This window comes from Diadema antillarum, unplaced genomic scaffold (genome assembly GCF_040938485.1).
Source record: "Diadema antillarum isolate AM-2024a unplaced genomic scaffold, OU_Dant_1.0 scf00000231, whole genome shotgun sequence".
Taxonomy (NCBI): Eukaryota; Metazoa; Echinodermata; class Echinoidea; order Diadematoida; family Diadematidae; genus Diadema; species Diadema antillarum.
In genome coordinates, this window is record NW_027271120.1 from 1,851,335 (window position 1) to 1,870,983 (window position 19,649).

Genomic DNA, 19,649 nt, shown 5'->3' on the forward strand with positions numbered 1-19,649 from the left:
GTATTGTGATTTCTCCTGCCTTCCGTAGGAGGTACAGCTGTATAATATTCTTTTTATGCTAGAAAAATGAATACATGAGGAATTTTCTCTATATTTTTCTTCTATTGCTCAATTACCATGACAGCCCAAACCCGTTGCAGCATTTTTATCAAGCAAAGCTTGTTGGAGGAAAATCAGACAATCGATTCAAAAGTTATGAATTTTTACATTTTTAGTGCAGTCTTCACTGAATAAAAAGACTTCTACAGTTCATGACATTATTATGGACAACAGTATAAAGAAAATATATGGAGAATTCAACATTTTTTTTTTCATGAAAGGTACACATTCCCTCAACTTGCAACAGATAAGTGTAATATCACTCCCCCTGCTTTCTGAAAGGGATAAGTCAAGTGCTCTTTCATTATGCTAGAAAAGTGAAAATATCTTGAATTACCTTTATATTCTCTTTCTTTTAAATATATTGTCTACAATGACATCATGGAGAGAAGCAGTCTGCTTTACCAGTGATGACATCACAAAAACTTAACAAATTCATAACTTTTAAATCGATTGTCCCATTTTCCTTAAATTTTCTTCCTCAAACTAATGTGTTCTACTTATATTACTGCTTTCACTTGATCTGCATTTATATTTGAGCCTTGGTTTCTTTTAAGGAAACTTGCACTGTAATCTTTGATTCTAAACTATTTAGTTTATTAAAAGTCAAGTTGAATCTATTGTTGTTGTTTTGGGGGAGGATTTTCTCCTTTTTTTGTCATCCAATTATCATATATAAGGAGCACCATTTCGGACAAGCTGAGCTGAAGTATAAACTGAAAAATATATTGGTTGCAACATATTCATATTTGGGAAACATATTCTCTTACCTCAGGATTTGGTATAAATGCACTCGGTCCGGTTCCACATTGTCTTGGGATTTTTCCTCCTTGGTCCTGCATTTAAAATAGAAGGAAACATTTATGAAACATATATCTCCTTTTTTAATGACCAACCTATTCCACATGCACTGTCTTGAATGATGCGCATGCACATCAGCAAAATATAATTCATACTTGCTAACATACAGAGTAAACCTGCAGGCCCTTTGGTTCTTTTGCAAATTCATATTTCTGACTTTGTAGTGGTAATACTACACACACACAACTGGCATGTACACTCAGTACTAAGTAAATGTACCTCAGTTGACAATTTTTTCTTCAAGAATAGCACAGTACGCTGATACATAATGTTGTGATTTAAGTTAACTGTTGTACATCAATCTCATGAGGTTAAGCACAGTAATGCCAGCTAAATCTATAAAAGCAAGAAAGAGAGAGAGAAAAAAAAACAATAGACAATACAAAGGTGAAGCCAGATAGATAACAACAAAAATAACAAGAGTGGAATACAGGACAGAGAGAAAGCAAAAAGGGAGAAAAGGGCACATTTAAATGGGAGTAAAAAAAAATGATTAATGGACCTGATCATTCCTGCCGAACACAGAGTATGACCTAAAATCACACCATGCCAGCACATGACTGAAACTTGAGTCTATATCAATTACGATAAATTTCTCTTGCCTATTGGACCAAGAAATTGAATTCCGGACAATGCCCTAGATGATCATTTTTTTAAATCTATTACGATAATCACTTCTTATTCATTATAATAGTTGTTGTTGTTGTTGTTGTCTGAACATTTTCGCTGTGTATTATTGCATACAGTCCCATCATAGACTAATTTCTACAAAGTATCAAGCTTTAAGACAGATACCATACCGTACCAGGGCAGGAATGGTACACACTGGCTGCATCCTTATAATTCCATTCACAAGCTTGAAAAGCGCAATTAAAGTGTACCAATACCCTGAGTATTATGTTTTCTATAGCTGTTTGTAAAATATACTGTACTTCAGACATTCCCTGTGCAAACTCCAAGTGTAGAACTATCAGGGAAGGTGATGATATGAACACCCCCACTCCAGCAGCTCAGACTCCTATGAAAAGAAATTGAACTAGGGTTTGATAAAAGGTTCTGTTTGTTTGTTTATTTGTTTGTTTGTTTGTTTGTTTATATGTGTGTGTGTGTGTGTGGGTGTATGTGTGTGATTTGTATTGGTCTGCATTATGTCACTTTGCATCACTTGCCTGAAACTGCAATTAGCCTTTATTACCATCAGTTGTCATCACAAAGCATGCACAATGCATGAGAGCTACAAATTGTAGTTTGCTTTTCAAGTCAATCCTCACAGGTGACCTGAAACTATACTGTTAATGAATGAAGGATTATGTCATCTTCCTAATCCCTTTTGTGTCACACTGTCCTTCACATGGGATTATCAATTGTTGCTTCTGAGAGTATTTGCAAGACTTGAATATGACAGGTAAGTTTCTGGCAGAATTAACCCGTTCCATACGGGAACCTGGTGGCCTGTGAATCAAGTCTATGGGGATTTCAGAATTCAGTATGGAACGGGTTAAGTGAATGCCAACTATCCGCCAAGTTCCTTAGTATTTAAAATAACCTAGCAGATACAGGTTTATATGTAAGGTGCTAGGTGTTACAAAAAAAAATATATATATATGCTCTCATATTCAAATCACCTCCAACTAAATTGTACACTCTTCTCCTATTACTTATATCAATGACAGTGTTATCTGATGTATAGTTTTCAAACTATTAAGGATCAAAAGTGGGAAATGTTTTTTGTAACACCTAGTATAAATTGAATTGAAATGAACTGAAACAAAACAGATGAACATTTCAGAACATTTACTCTGAATCTAACTCTCTCTATCTTTCTGTCAAACAATATACATCTATCCAACTACCTATCTTTCACTATGCTATAATTATGTTCCCACTACCATAGCACATGACACACTTCTGCCCGTCAAGATATGCAAAGACTGTTTGGAATGTAGGGGAAGAAACCATGAAGACAGGTCTGTGCAGTATCACACCAGCTTTTAATAGTCTTAGCATCAAGCTTCCCTCATTACAGAAAGGACCACACCAATACACAAAATGTGTCATGTCTTGCACCTTTTAGATGAAACTCTGAAGACCCTAATGAGGAATTGACCCTCCCAAGAAGTCATAAGTGACTTAAAAGATATCTCAGCAACAGCTCAGCAATGAATGAGGCAATATATGCATTAAAAACATCATTTCTAAAAAGTGAACACTCGAATGGGAGTGCAGAAAGTCATCTAACACTGTATCTCCTTAAACCTCATAAACAATATTGTCTTGTTTCATCATTGAGCTTGGACACTGCATGTTGGACATTGATTGGGAACAATACCTCCTTTTTTCTTTATCCTGCACACAAACACACATTACACATGATAACTGAAAGGTTTTCTTTTGGTCTAATTTGTCAGAAAGAAAAACTTCTTGAGACGTGTCAATCACTGAACGAACTGTAAATCATAAAATCAGATTGATGCTTTAGTCACAAGACCAATATGGACAGGTTTATACTCTGCGTTATCATTACACTGTGTGCATTCTCATTGTTCAGCAAGCATGTCAATAACATAATGACACGAATAGCAACACAAACAACAAAGATTTGCACTGATTTTTGTTTTTATTGATACAGAGATACAGTGTAAGGCATCCTTGGGTCTGCTATTACAAAAATAAGGAGAAAAATTGAGGGAAATAACTTTCGGATGTTACAAAATAACTTGAAGATCAGATTTCACGACTTTGCTCTCACATAAAGATAGCTGAGACGGGTTTATGTTGAATGTATCTCTTTGTCTGTTGTTGTTTTCTTTCAATTAAAACAATCTTAAATTGCAGTCACAAAGCATCAATGTAATTCCTATCATAAATCTCTTACCAGGTAGTGATCACAAGGAGGACTTGAAATGAAAGACTATAAGGTCATCAGGCTACTTTTAATACTACCTCACTTCCATTCTCCCAAATCTTTTATTACGTAAGTGTGGTACCAGGCCGACCATTGACTGCTTGACAGCTCCTGAAGGCATTCCATTCATTTTCTGTATTACTGCCAACGTGATGGCGTAGGAGCTTTTCATCACAAAGGGCTACCCACGTGGGATCACGCTGTCAGAATGGACGCAACGAAGGAAGCAATTACGTCACATGTCCAAACACCCACTCACAGTGGGGATGAATGAACGTCAGCACTCCAATGCCACGAGATGCTCTTGGCCATTACTACGAATCCTTGCCGAGCCAAAATAACTTTGCATGGTCTTGGCGTGGGCATAGTGCTTGATTGCAGACATGTATGATCGACTGCTACGTTGGGAGACTAATTGCAGACATCAACACATAGACACACAAATATAAGTACAAGATGGATGAATATACAGACATATAGATGGATAGATCTAGATATAAATAGACGTATCTTACTATGTACAGTAAACATGAAGATGTTCCACATTTTTTTAAATTAATCACTTTTCTGTATATATTTCCAACTTTTTAATTCACAATCATGTCCAAGTTAGTTGTTCAGTCAGTGCATGTAGTTGGTTGTTTTATCATCTCATGTGTGGGAGGACCTCATTGCTACTGATATATGTACAGTGTAAACGATAGTTCAGCTCTATCACATGCTCAGGGGCTACTTAATTGGTTCTCCTGCGAAAGAAGCTCTACACTGCAGGTCAGGTTATAAATGTTAATGTACATGTATGCACCATTCTAATGACTTGGAAAGGAAATGGGAAACAATGTATCAAATATTGTGTTTCAGTGTATAGTGTGTTTTTTTTTTTTTGGGGGGGGGGGGGCAGAACTTGCCCTGACCTTTCAGCCACTTCCACAGAAAAACTGCATTCCTCAAATGCTCGCACTGCAAATCAAAGCCTAAGTTATTTACCGCTAAAGAGTGATTGATGGGTACTCAGAAAAAAGTGACACCTCCCCCTTCTTGCTCTGAAATTCAAAATTGCAGAATCCACAAAGCCCTCCTAGCTCCTCGAGTAGTGAACGGATGATAATTCAACCTGCTTGTAATCGCAATTGTAATTTCGCGTTGCAATTACGTTTTTTCAAGCGTTGTGAAAACAGCCTACAAATAATGCTTTCAAAGGGAGAAAAACCTAATACGAGATCAGTTTTTTGACATAAACACATGTCCAAGATGAAAGGCTATAGTACCACCTATCCTTATCCCATTCATTACTAAAACAGTGGAATAGTATTTACAATCTGGGATCCTATCTGCCTACTTGACCTTACAATTATTGTTTACCATTGGGAGCAGTGATTTGAAATTTGAAAACAATTTGAGATATCTTATTTGATGCTTAAATGCATACAATGTAGGTCAGTTGTACCACAAAACATCCTACCATATAACAATTATGCAATGAAGCCTAAAATATAAGGAGACACCACTATTTTTCTCAATAAACCATAACTGTAGACTGTTTATTCTAGAAACAATTTCATTATAAAAACTATACAGTAGTTCAAATTTTACATAACAATACTTAACATTGATTACACTGATTACAAATTTTACATCAGTTGTTTCTGTCCTGAACTCACATTTTAGAACTACTCTGAAGTACTAAAGCTGGGTTTTTGTTTCATCTGCAATAATGATAAATACTGTAAAACGATGAATGTTGGCTTGCATTTTAATTTTGCAAATTTCGCAAGCGCCAAGATTCGCAAAATTAAAATGCACGCGAAATTTCTTGTCTACACTATATGCATTGAACGCCAGTGGCAATTTGTGAAAATTTTGTACCACGAAAAAGGCTGTCAACTCCAATTCGCGAAAATTTCATGCCGCGAATACATCATGTTTTACAGTAATGCCTTTAATGAACCTACCTCAAACTTTAGATAAATAAACTCAACAATAGGAACAGACTGAATCATACTGGATGGTAATTTCTCACCTAAAAACTTAACAATGATACAAGGCCAGAGTTTGTTTCAGCTGAGTGGTATTAAAAATTGACCACAATCACATGATTTTCCTGTGGAGCTTGACACCAATCCCCCACCCCTTTCTTTTTCCAGTCATCACCCAATGGTAGCCAGGTGTGGTAGGGTAGAGCATGGACCTAACGTTGTATGTCCATGGGTAGAGAGAGCACAAAGTTTTTTCAAGGATATGAACTGAATGGCTTATGTGGTTACTCATCCAGGCTAAGATCGTGGGTCCTAGGGTCTGCTGCCCACTGTGCATACCTACACACATGTACGACATCAAGAGGCACTGTCAACCTCAGCAATGCAAGGCAGCCTGATAATGGTAGAAATCAAGTTATGTTTAGAGTAGCTAATCATCAATAGCAGCTAATCCAAATAATTGATGATATGGTCTTGCCCCCCTTTACTACAAAGCGCATTCACACTTTCGAGCGAGAGTCCCACTCGATGATAAAACCACAGAACTGGAAGAAAATACATACAGTAGTGTACAAGCATGCTAGCAATAAACTTGATCATGGTGCGACAAGACAGTAGGGTAGGCCTACATCACGCTCTGGAGGTTGACCCGGAAGCTGAAGGGGAATAGGGTTCACAGAGACATCATGCTAATTTGCGAGTTTGCTAATTATTGATTATTGCATCTGGGTGATGCTAAACTATGAGTGGAACCCCCCCCCCCCCCCCCAATAGAGCATAAACCTTGAGAAATCTTGTGATTCTAATCATTGAAAAAAAAAAAAAAACTTGAACCCATCGCGGATGGGCTGATATTGCTACAACATGCATTTCCCATAGACCCTTGCTCGAGTATACTCTGGACTCGTCCTCAATGGGTTAAGATACAATTAAGGTGAGTTTCATTTACAGGCCGATCCAGCCTAGCAGCAAAGTCCACCATCACTGCAGTGTCCCATGCGCGCACACTTTATAGGGAGAATGCATAAAATGGCGACAGGCTCGCACCCACCACAATATATCATGCATTCAGCATACATGCACGTGCGCAAGTGGAACACTGAAGTTGATGGCGGGTGTTCTGCCAAGTCGGATCATTCTATTGAATGAAAAACAGAGTGTGTACAACATTTGTACACATGATATTGAGACCACTATATGCAGCAATGAATTAGTAAGAGAGAGAGATACCTTTACATGTATGTGAAATGCATGCGTTTCTACATTTAATGTGTGTGGAGTTACAAAGAGTCAGTGACCCATTACCGAACAAAACAAAATGCGTCATAAAAATAAGTCCTGGTACTAACTCTTGAATAATGGCCATTACAAACACCTGGTGGTTGGCTTTATCATCAAAGCTCAAAGTTCAAAGTTTCTACAATTCTAGAAAGCATTCACCTCAGACTTACAGTAGGAATCTTCCTTTTAGTCATACTCAAGTCAAAAGGAGCTGAGCACTCGGAAATGAGAGCTTAATGGGAGTACAATGATGTAAGAGACAGATCCATTTGTACCTAAATATGTGACGTTTCATGTGCCAAATATGTGGCTTTTAAGACCGAGATTATACACCATACATCATTGTTTGAAGAATGTGTTACAAAGAGGACTACTTTTTTTAGGCATTCGTATATTGTGCAGGAAGTCAATAAAAAGCAAACGTCTGCACAATCTGCTATAGATGACCATTTGAACGTTAAATCTGTTAATTACATGGGAACATGGGATCCTATCATGACATCACAATTTTTTGCATGTAATCTACAAAATCATGTATACTTGTGTATTCTGCATTTAAAAATACAAGAAAATGAGAGCATGTAGGCCTACATGTACACTCAAATTTCTTCTGCAATCCAGAAATTCACACCTACAATGTAGGCTTCTACAACTGAAACAAGTTGGGGGGGGGGGGGAGCAATCTTACATGTACAGGGGAAACTCGGTATAACGAACACTGCTATAACGAGATATCGGTTATAACGAGGAAATTTTCTCGGTCCCAAATTTCCTTCCACACAAGTCTATGTAAAATGCTACTCCTATAGCGAGATCGGCTATAACGTAATAACTGCTATAACGAGATAAATTTTGTGACTTCCAAACAAAGAAAAACATAGTAAATCAAACCTACTATAGCGAGGTAAAGCAAAATGCCTTCGGTAAAGCTTTACTTCGCCTGTGCTATCATCTTCCAAGATTGTAAAGCTTGATGCGCCAAAAACTGTCTTGTACACACATAATCATTTTCTTCAGTGCACTCCAGCTAGCACTGCATGTTGTACATGTGAAGTGTGTGTGCACACACACTGATACATGCAGAAAATGTGGTGGGACGGCCATACATGACATCATCATGACGTTTAGCAGGTGTGAGGCAATCTGATGCTGTGATTGGCCTTCTACTTAGGGAATTCCCCGTCTTCACACACACACGCAGTCATAATGACACAGAATGTGTCACATACACACACAGCATTGTGCAGACCATATTCAAGCTTTCCACACAACACACACCCATACGATAACCACCATACCAATCCACAGACGATCCTGATACAATCGCAAGCTATATAAATGTACAAATTCAAACATCTACAATTAATAAGAAACACATTCTTGATATTGGATTTCCTTGGCGAAAAACATCTTCTTACCCATAAAGGTGAGTAATTCCCTCACACACAACATCAAGTTATCAGTATTGATTGAAATATGATGGGTAGTCCCACATGTGCAAATTAATGTCTTTATTTCATGCCTTCTTTTATGCCTACTGATATAACGAGATATCGGCTATAACGAGGAAAATGACTCGGTCCCGACCATCTCGTTATATCGAGTTTCCACTGTACCACGAACAGGGGCCTGTTGCATAAAAGTTACAATTATGGTAACTTTGCCATCCAATGGTAACTTCCATGGAATTCTTGATTTTGATTGGCTGTTGAGTATTGTTACCATGGTAGTTACCATTGGATGGCAAAGTTACCATAATTGTAACTTTTATGCAACGGGCCCCAGGAGCAACCCACTACAAAGCATCATAATATCAAGAAATAGACACCCAGTGTATGGTACAATGTAACTTGTAAACGCGACTCTCATACACTATCCATCTCTTGTTTAAAGGGACACAGTCCTCACGAAATTAAAAAAAATATGTTGTTGTTGGTACCTCCAATGAACTACTTTCACCAAAAACAAACTTTCAAATCACCAAATAAGCTCGTACATTTTGGTTGAAAAAGTGTGACTCTGCATGGTGAATATGCTAATGAGCAAGTCTTGGCGGAGAGTCATGCGTCATCTATGCACAACTCTTCCCAGCCGTGTTCTGCTCGTTATCCGTACGCTCCCTAGTTTACCCGGATGCATGAAGACGTCGGTGGCTACTCCGACTCGTATTTGACATTGTTTTACGTTGTGTGTGTGTATCTGTGTGTTTGTGTGTGTGTGTGTGTGTGTGTGTGTGTGTGTGTGTATGTATTGTGTATTATATTCGCACGTGTGGACGGTACAACTAGATGATAGATCTACGGTAGATACGCATACGCACCCCGTACGCACCCCGTACGCGGTGTGCCCTTCGCACTTTTCCAGTCTCAAGCGCAGCTGCAGCCTTGTCGCCGCTCATGCATGTTCTATAGTACGTACAGATTGTACATATTTGTAGGTAGAAACGGTTCCACACAGGCCTCTAGTACACTATAGGGGCGACCGCATTCAGCGTCGTCTGGTCAGGCTATCTTACATCAGTAGTTTTGCTCGAATCGTGCAGAAAATTTCCCAGGAAAATCCTTTTTTCCGTCCCAGACCCACAAAAGCATCGTGAAAGGTGAGCTGTATGGCTGGGAAACATCGGTACAACGATGCCGAACATAAGAAACTTAGGGCCTACAAAATCTCGAAATCGTGTTGTGACCTACCTGTGCGTGGACAATTTGAGAAGCGATGTTTACGTGGACCGGCAGGCTGTGGCCCTCGGTTATAAACCGAGAAAACTCCTGAAACCAGATGCAATCCCGACCATTTGCTCACATGAGTTATAAAACAGAAACACCTCGAGCATCGACTTCGACGAGAACCGAGGGAAAAAAGCGTAGAGAGGTAAGGAAAGTGGCTAGCTATGTTTAATTTACCGTGGGCCTGCAGCCGGGGTTGGACTGCAGTACAGTGCCACTGAGCTAGCTGCTGCCAGTGCCGACTGGACATGCACGGCAAAGTGGAGCGAAATCATATCCCTACGACCCCCTGTGTTTACCCTTCCCGGCTCACGTCATATTTTTTTTTTTTCGAGGAAAGGCGATTATCTGACTACTTACAGAAATATTGAGATACAAACACTATTTTCTTTGAAGAATTCGACTCTCTCATGCACAGGTTATCTTCGGTTTGAATGCCAAAATCGACTGGACGGAGTCGAGTGTACTTGCTTTATTGGTATGGTAAGGATTTGCGCGCGAGAGTGGTTTCTACGCTAAGAAGTATGAACACGGACGGAAGCTAGAAAAGGACTGTGCCTATTTGATGTCAAGTTCATGGTATATTTGGTTTAAAAATACATATAAATTTTTGTTAACAATATTAATTTTTCATGAATTATATATATCTAAGCTTGAAATATTTTGCTTGAAATTATAAAACCACAAACTTTCACATTATATGATAAAATTGCAACTAATCATTTGAACACTTAAATTGGTTTTTAGAGGCACGGCTGTCAACTTGGTGAGTAGGGCATGCACTACGTAGCATCTTTTTGCCGGCTCTTACACGATCGCTTGCAGGAATTATTTTTCAAAAATCGCGTACGGAGACAATTTTTGTTGTCCAAGCGTATAAATTTGTGAAAGTTTATATTTTTTACTCTTCTTAATTATCGGTACAGTGAAAATCTCAGGACTGCTTCCCTTTAACAGTCTTATTAGGGTGGATCAGTATATCGTGTGGTGGTTTTTTTTTTTTTTCAATACACATGAAAGTAATTCTGGTTTGTCAGGCAGTGCAATCTGCACTGAAAACCAAGTACTACTAACTAGATAAATGTTTGGGGAAGTGAAAACAATGGGAGAGGCCAATCCCAAGGTTGGGAATGCATTGTGTTCCCCAGCACTGACCTGCCAGGTGACCCAGGCTGCATAGTGTTTCAATTCTGACAATAAATGGAAGCATATCAAGGGAGGAGGCAAAAAATGGGAGTCTTCATTACATATAGGATAAGTGGCTTACCACAGTAGTCTCGTACATGTACATGTATCATGACCTTCAGGCTGGCAAATTTGTGTCACTGCCGAAGTGTGTAGTCTACAACTTTCATAAAATTCTCAATGAACAAACTGTCAAAATTGTGATGAGCCCCCCTTCTGCAAAACCTGTGTCTTCTCTGGTATTGAAAAACTCCAAAATACCTCAAATCACAGGCTACTGCTGAAGTCAAGGTACATGTACTACTACTAGAAGTATTTTGTGTACCACATGTTGGGTTCTAGCCTTAACAAACAGGAGTGCTTACTTTAAAAATATATGATGTACAGTGTAAGTAACAACTGTGGACAAGTAAGTCCTCCACATTTCTAGGCATAAGCAGCAGAGACCATCTGATCGACTCAAAGATATTCCTATGTACAGAAGAGGATTGAGGCACACAAGAAAGGTATCTACGTCATAGCAAAGAAAAAAAGGAATGTGACTTCCTCATTAAGATTGCTTTCATATGTTTTCAACCATGTACTGCCAAAGAAAACATATTTTCCACCTGTTTACTTTAGAGCTATCAAGGGAGATTTAGGAAAAATATCTTCCATTTATTAACTAGATAAGGACATTTCACATTGCTGAGTTGTTATAGATTCAGAGCAGACAAATTACTGTATACTGGACCAAAATATAAAACCCTACAATGGTTGGTCAAAATCTGTGCGGAGAACTGCATTACACAGAAATTTTATGATTCATAGAAGTTTGGATTAACTTCAAAATGACAGTATACTGAAAAGCAAGATATTTTTGCAGCATGAAATACACGTGTACAGTGTATTTGCGAATTGCCATTGGCGTTCAATACATACAGTGTAGACAAGAACTTTCACAAGCATTTTCATTTCGCAAATCTTGGCTCTCGCAAAATTTGTGAAATTTAACATTTCTGGTTTTAAAGTATACAGCTAAAATGCCATTTGTTGCACTGTGACCCTTAATATGGCTTTTCAACAAATCATTTGAAAGATGGATGCTTCCCTCTTTCGACTATCCTGGCAATATTACACAACTTGGTACAAATTCATTCACATAATGTAACCAATGCTGCAAATGTGATTCAGACATTTGGTACTTTTATGAAATAACAATACATGAACTGCAGTGATTGGTGTTTTGATATTCACTACACTGGACATCAGAATACAATCAGGGCTGAATGTGAACTCAGCAGAACCAACAACAGTCCATGTTGGCATCAATGACACGAGAGAAGGGTACAGAATGGGGCTCAACTTTGAACCCTGACTTCCAACAATGTTCCAAGCAGGGTGGAAGTACAAAATTGACACAATGGGGTGGCCACTTCCTCATTCAAATCCTGCCCCACCCTAGCACTGTTTTCATTGGCACCACCTGCGAACCTAAACAACACCACATGGGGATATAATAGCAGAGGCATTGATGTTAATTACAGTATGTATCACACATGCTAGAAGATGACAATGGTGTGAACTTTTAGTCAAGGTGAACCAGTGACATACAAACATTTTGACAGTCACACACCTTTTTTTTTTTTTGTATCTCTGTGTATTACAGTATATACCAAAAGAAACTTTGCGTTAATCAACATTAACGTTTCATTAACGCAAGCGGTTTCACCTGGATCGTTAGTAACGCAAAGTAACGATCGGGAAAATTAACGTTTGTAGTAACGATGAGTAACGATGAGTAACGATGAGTAACGATCCCTCACGCAAATTAACGATGTTTCGTTAAAATTAACGATAGGTAACGCAAGAACTCACACGAGATTTTGGTTTTGAAACGAGACCTGGTGAAAGGACGACGTAGCCCCTGCCGAGTGTAGCGATTTAGCGGAGTCTTTTCGCGAATCGAATCGCGATTTCGCGAATGGTTTATTTGCGACCGGCGTCACCAAAAACGCACGCCGGGCCACCAAAAAAGCCGGATGTTTGCCTTCAGTTTTGAAAATGAACAGCGGTAACTATCGGCTCCGTAAGCTGCTAGAATAAATGTCAGATGTTTGCTCTTAATTTTGGAAATGAATAACGGCAATATTCGACTCCGTATTATACAAAAATAAATGTCGGATGTTTGCTCATACTTTTGGAAATGAATAATGGTAAGATTCAGCTCCGTACGGTGCTGAAATTAATGTCAGATATTTGATTTTGCGTTCGGAAATGAATAGGGATAAAATAGGCTCCGGAAGATGCTGAAATAAATGTCGAATGTTTGCTTTGACGGTCGGATATAAATGATAACGAATTTCAACTCCGTATACGATGATAAAATAAATGCCGGAAGTTTACTTTTACGTTCGAAAGTAAATAATAATAATATTTAGCTCTGGAAGATGCTAAAGTAAATGTCGAATTATCCCTTTGGCGTTCGGAAATGAATAACAATAATAATAAACTTCGTACAACGACAAGATAAATGTTGGATGTTTGCTTTTACTTTCGAAAGTGAATAGCAATAACATTCGGCTCCAGAAGATGCTGAAATAAATGTCAGATGATTGTTTTTACGTTCGGAAGTGAATAACAGTAATATTTTGCTCCATACGATGCTAAATAACTGTCGGATGTTTGCTTTTAAATTTCGAAATGAACAACAGTAACATTTAACTGCGTTTGATGGTGAAAGTTAATGTTTGCTTTGACGTTCGGAAATGAATAACAATAGTATTCAACTCCGTCCGATGATAAATAAATGTTTGATGTTTACTTTTATGTTCGAAAGTAGATAGCAATAACAGTCAGCTCCGGAAGATGCTAAAATAAATGTTGAATGTTTGCTTTGGCGTTCGGAAATGAATTACAATAGTATTCAACTCAGTACGATGATGAAATAATTGCTGGATGTTCGCTTTTACGTTCAAAAGTAAATGGCAATAACATTCAGCTCCGGAAGATACTAAAATATATGTCGAATGATCCCTTTGACGTTCGGAAATGAATAACAATGACATTCAGCTCCGTACGACGATGAAATGCCGAATGTTCGCTTTTACGTTCGAAAGTAAATATTGCTCAATAACATTCGGCTTCGGAAGATGCCAAAATAAATGTCAGATGATTGCTTTCGACGTTCCGAAGTGACAAGTAGTAACAATCTGCTCCATAATTAAGATGCTAAAATAAATATCAGACATTTGCTACAAATTTAACATTTCGAAATGAATAACAATAACATTCAGTTGCGTTTGATGGTAAATTTAATGTCGGATGACGTTTGAATGTGAAAAACAGTATGACATTCGGCTCCGTACGATGCTGAAATATGTCAGATGATTCATTTCACTTTCGGAAGTGGACAGAAGTAACATTCGGCTCCTTCGATCATAAAGTAAATGTCGGGTGTTTGCTTTTGAATTTGGAGATGAATAACGGTAATATCCTGCTCTGTATACGATGCTAAAATAAGTAACAGATTGTTGCTTGTACATTTGGAAATTATAAACGGTATCAATCGGCTCAGTTAGATGATAAAATAAAGAGCGGATGTTTGCTTTCACGTTCGGAAATGAATAAGGATGATATTCAGGTCCGTAAGATGATAGAATGAATGCCGGTTGCTTGGTTTTACATTTGAAAATGATTAACGGTAACATTCGGCTCCGGAAGGTGTTAAAATAAATGTAAATGTAAATGATTGCTTGAATTTCCACCAGAAATAAATAACGGTAATTTTTTGGCTCTTTACGATGCTAAAACAAATGTCGGATGTTTAATGTCTGCAAATGCTCCCACTTTCTCATTTCAAACGTAAATTTTGACCAATTTGATAGGCATCAACTTTTATAATAATCTATTATAAGCCTATTTGCGAAATCTTAGAACTCAGAATAACGGTATAAGATGATTAAATTTTCTCCTTATTTTAGACGTGGGTACCTGTATCACTTCAGTAATACTTGATATTTATTTTTCTATGTTTAGTAGGACCGATAGTTTTGCTTGTTTGTTTTTCTTTTCGGGCCACCAAAAAATAAAAATCAATCATTTTGGTGGCCCGATCGGGTCACCGAAATGAAAGTTAGTGTGGAGCCCTGGCCTTTTGTGGATAAAGTGTCTTGCTGAAAAGCAAATATCGGGCTTCGAGGGGATTGAAACCGCAAACCCGTACCATGGCTAATTGATTCAGATTTTACTTAAGTACATGTACTTGCAGGTCAACTTTAGATAGACTTCTTCTTCTTTTTTTTTGCGATACAGCTGGGGCTCCATGTGCATTTATTTACAACAGTATAATCGGAAGACGAGCAGAAAGAATGTCAGCACCAGGAGTAATCGCACCGGGCCGAAAGGGGAAAAGGAAAAGTATATCCTGAATCTATACCCCCCCCCCCCCCCCACATCGACAAGAAGACAAATAAAAAAAAAAGAAAAGAAAATGAATGGACCCACATGACGCATAATTTTGGTAAATCTGCGGGATATTCGTTATTTCATTTTGCTGTGTTCAAACTACAACACCAGCATAGCTTTTCGAGTGTGATCTTAATGCGTATGAATGTTCTATGTACTTTAAGTTTATAATGCGAAAGAGGGTAACTATATAACAATTAACGACAGTGATAACGCCAAACAATAGGAAATTTCAGAGTGGAAGAAAAATAAGACGTCCCGGAAGTACGCCAGACGTCATAATTGCTTTTTTTTTTGTTCCTTTCTAGCTCCACAGCATCACCTAGGAAAATCGATTTGACCAAGAACAAAAGCGTGTCCCTCTTTTCTTCCTGGGCAATTACCCCGGACCCTTCCCCTGGCCCTAATCCTAACCATAACCCAAACTCCTCACCCTAAACCTAACCCTAATCTTTACTCTAACCTTACCATTAACCAGTATTTAGCGGGGGAGGGGGGGGGGTAATTGCCCTCTGGGGTTAATTGCCCGGATTAGGTTGCAACACACAACAAAAACCTCTTCCCAGCTCTACACCTTCCCGATCTCCGTGTGTTGTCAGGTGAAACGACATGTTCAAATACAAGAATAAAACAACAGTAGGTATTGATTGAAACTCGACACCCATTCATGCCAGCCAGGCCAGGCTGAAATGTAACTTCAAAGCACATTCCGACAGCTGGCTGGCAAAACCACATGGCAAAGGAATTTGCGCGCGCGTGTGGATTGCTCAATTTGGAGGGCCTGGGAGCGGGAAAAACAAGGGTGATTTGATAGTCTGTGAGTTATCAAAAGCAGACCTTTCGAACAATTGCAAACGTCATGATACTATTTTGTCTTCCTTTTGGACTGAAAGAAAAAAAAATCACAAAGACGAGTTGAGTACACGTTGTATCAAAATTTTTTACATAGCCACGCAAAACGATTACTACACTCATGTCATGACAAGAAATGAATCAATATTCCAAGACAAATACAAAGCAGCCTCGGGTACGGACGGTGACAAGAAACGCCACGCATTCACGATGCACGTTGGGGAGCAACAGAGAGGTGGGAAGAGACTCTTCCCGCCTCCCTGGGAGCAACATGGAGTTGGCAGGGAGGGGTGATCCTGGAGTTTGTGACAACTTCCCGATACTACTCCGTGACAACAGGGAAGTAAAAGAGAGACACTCCACCTCCCTGGTGACAACACGATTGTGACGATTTTAAAGCATGGACCTTACCACGCCCAGCAAATCTGCGTGCTACTTTTCAAAATTTGACGGAACTTTGTCTCTGATCTGTTGAGTTGTTTTTGCTGAATATCAGGAGCTTTTCATGCCTGAAGTTCAAGTGGATGTTTGCCAAAAATTTCATAATTTATAAATCTCTCAGTAATTTATTTTAGGCTGTTGATGCTGCCGTAAAAACATAAGAAATTTCATATGAACTAGTCAGGACAAAGACAAAAAATCTCCGCACAAAACAAATACAAGTATTTTTTTATTGTCATTGGTAGTCCAATTTGTGTTTTACAGATATGAATAAAGCAATAGGTATAGTATTAACTATTGTATTACACGTAGTAACACTTTCATGGTAAGTGTGACGTTTTAAACGGCTACATTAAGTCAACAAAGATCGCAGGAGAGTTTTTTCAAGGAGTGCAACCATAAATGTGAAGGCATGTTAAATGAAAGGAGGAAAAAAAAAGAATCAACGTTTGTAATCCTGGGTCTTCGACTTGAGCTATCTTTAATTAAACATTCCTTCTCTGTTCATCTCCAAGACCCCAGACTGTTCATGACCTCCGAGAATGCGCCAGTACGCGCGGTTTCTTCTGTTGATTGGTCTCTCTCTCTACCCACCCCTCCCCATTCCCCACTCTGGCACCTTGGCATCGTGGGATTTTCATGTTTCTGGGTAAACTTTCATGTGAAGCGTGCCTAGCGCCTATCAAGTCACCACTTGACTCACCTGCTGGCAGTGTAATAATGCGAGCAGAAAGTGGCAGACATTTTCTTCTGCTGCCCGCTACTTTTACTGCCGAAATACTCGGCTTTGTCACCACACACTACCACCAGTTATTCAGCGAGACACACGTTGTGTATTGGAATATAAATGGACTTTTGCACCTTCCTGAATTGGGTAAGTGTCTGACTGTTAAAAATCGTGACATCGCTAACGTTAGACAGTCGGCGTTAGTTTTAGGCTTGCGTATGCGTGATTTCATGGGTTCAATGTTCGATGGAAAATGTTGGCTCTGGGGAAAAAGGTGGCTTCGAAATTTTTGCTTGCCCGATTCCATTGACTGCGCCCCATGAGTACAAATTTGACGACCATGACAATACGACATTGCCAGGGGAGTTCTGCTCAACTACAAAATCTTTTCGGTATTTGTATCGCTATTTTAATGCCCTCCGCCGGCAGGAAATTGTCCGTAGTAAATACAAAGAACGACAGGCATCTCCGAGTCTCGCAATTTCCGAGATTTCTTCCCAGTCCACATGACAAGTCCGCTAACGCAAGATCTAAAAATTAACGCACAGTAACGATCTGTAACGCACAGTAACGATCATTCACGCACAGTAACGATCTGTAACGATCATTCACGCACGGTGATCGTTAATTTTGTAACGCAGAAAGATTAACGCAGTAACGATCGGCGCTTGCGTTACACGTAAATTTAACGCAAAGTTTCTTTTGGTATATACTGTATGTGTGTGTGTTCAGCACTGTGTAGATCACAAAATGAACGATGGCAGAAAAGAAAAGGAAAAAAAAAAGCCAGCTCCAATGGCATAAATTATGTTGTACTTATCTACAGCAACTCACAGATATTGCTTATCATGCAAAGATAAAATAAGTGATATAAAGGTCATACATAGTGCAGTCAATCACTTCATCTGTCAGAGATCTCTTGCATTTAGTGCTGGATTCCTCTTTCCTCTTTTACCTTTTTCCTGCCCATTCTATTATCTACCTTTCATATATTACAAGAAAGAAAAAAAAATAGCAAATCACATCATATCAGTCCATAAAAAAAAAAAATGGTGACATAAATTCTTTTGATGACAGGAACGATTACTACATAATGATAAAAACTTTGTACTATAGCTCATCGATTCCATTTTTGTGCGACTCTAACACACCATAACAAACTCCCCAAATACAAATGCATCTTTTGACTACTATTGGTCTTTCTTATGGAGCAATTTTTTAGATGAAAGAGAGAGAGAAGGAGAGAGAGAACTGGGGGTATAAAACTCACCTGAGCATTGCACTTTGAATTCATGGTACTCCGCCTGAGGCAAAGTATTCAAAATCTTGGAGATCTACATGTAGATACTAAAGTTACTGCAGACCCCCTGGGCAATATCCTCAAAATTTGGGGTATTTGGGTCCCATCCTACAGCCCTCCTGAAGGGCACCTTCATCATAAATTTGTACCAAATATGTTCCCCCTCCCACTCCCCCATTGATGATTCATGTCAAGTTTGGTTCAATATTCAGCCCCAGTTTTCAAGAGGATAAAAATGTGAACAAGTTTATGCATGAGGCACAGCATACACAGAACAATCACAATAGCTCATTTGAGCTACTCAGCTTTACTACATGTAGATGAGCTAAAATATTCCTTTTGGGTTGCTGCACAAGATTTATAAATTCTGTCAGATTCTATTCAGTGTAATTCTAATTTAATTGGGTACCATAAAAAACTAGAAAAGCACTCCGAGAGCGCAGACCTCCGCCAAGCAGTTACTTTCCATCGATGATCTTGCTCTTCCATATATGGAGATCAGTGATTTCCACCCACTGAAAATTTGCCCGAGATCCCCAATATAGAAGCCTTTGTTACGTCATAAACCCTCAGATACGAGGCGTGCCTCGCCCTAGCAGAAACTAGGGCACGCACTTTAGTGCGCGCATGCAAACCTCAAATGTACGCCCAGCCTGAACTCCCAAGTTCATTGATCCTACCTGCCAAAATATCAAAAATCCTTCATAAATTCCCTAAAAATTCTTGGATCATTATCAAAAGTTAATCGTTTAGTACTTATGTCATTCTCAACCTTTCCTGCAAGTTTCATCCCAATCCGTTCAATACTTTTTGAATTATTTTGCGCACAGACAAACGAACGAACGAACGA

At 38.8% G+C, this 19,649-nt stretch overlaps 1 protein-coding gene across 1 annotated transcript in view; it reads right to left on the reverse strand.

Moving 5' to 3' along the window:
* Nucleotides 1-19,649, reverse strand: part of LOC139724816 (sestrin-1-like) — an 81,934-nt gene that overhangs the window by 47,194 nt on the left and 15,091 nt on the right. The window contains exon 3 of the mRNA XM_071635940.1: nucleotides 870-935. Within this exon, the coding sequence (XP_071492041.1) occupies nucleotides 870-935 (66 nt within the window). The remainder of the gene's footprint in view (nucleotides 1-869; nucleotides 936-19,649) is intronic.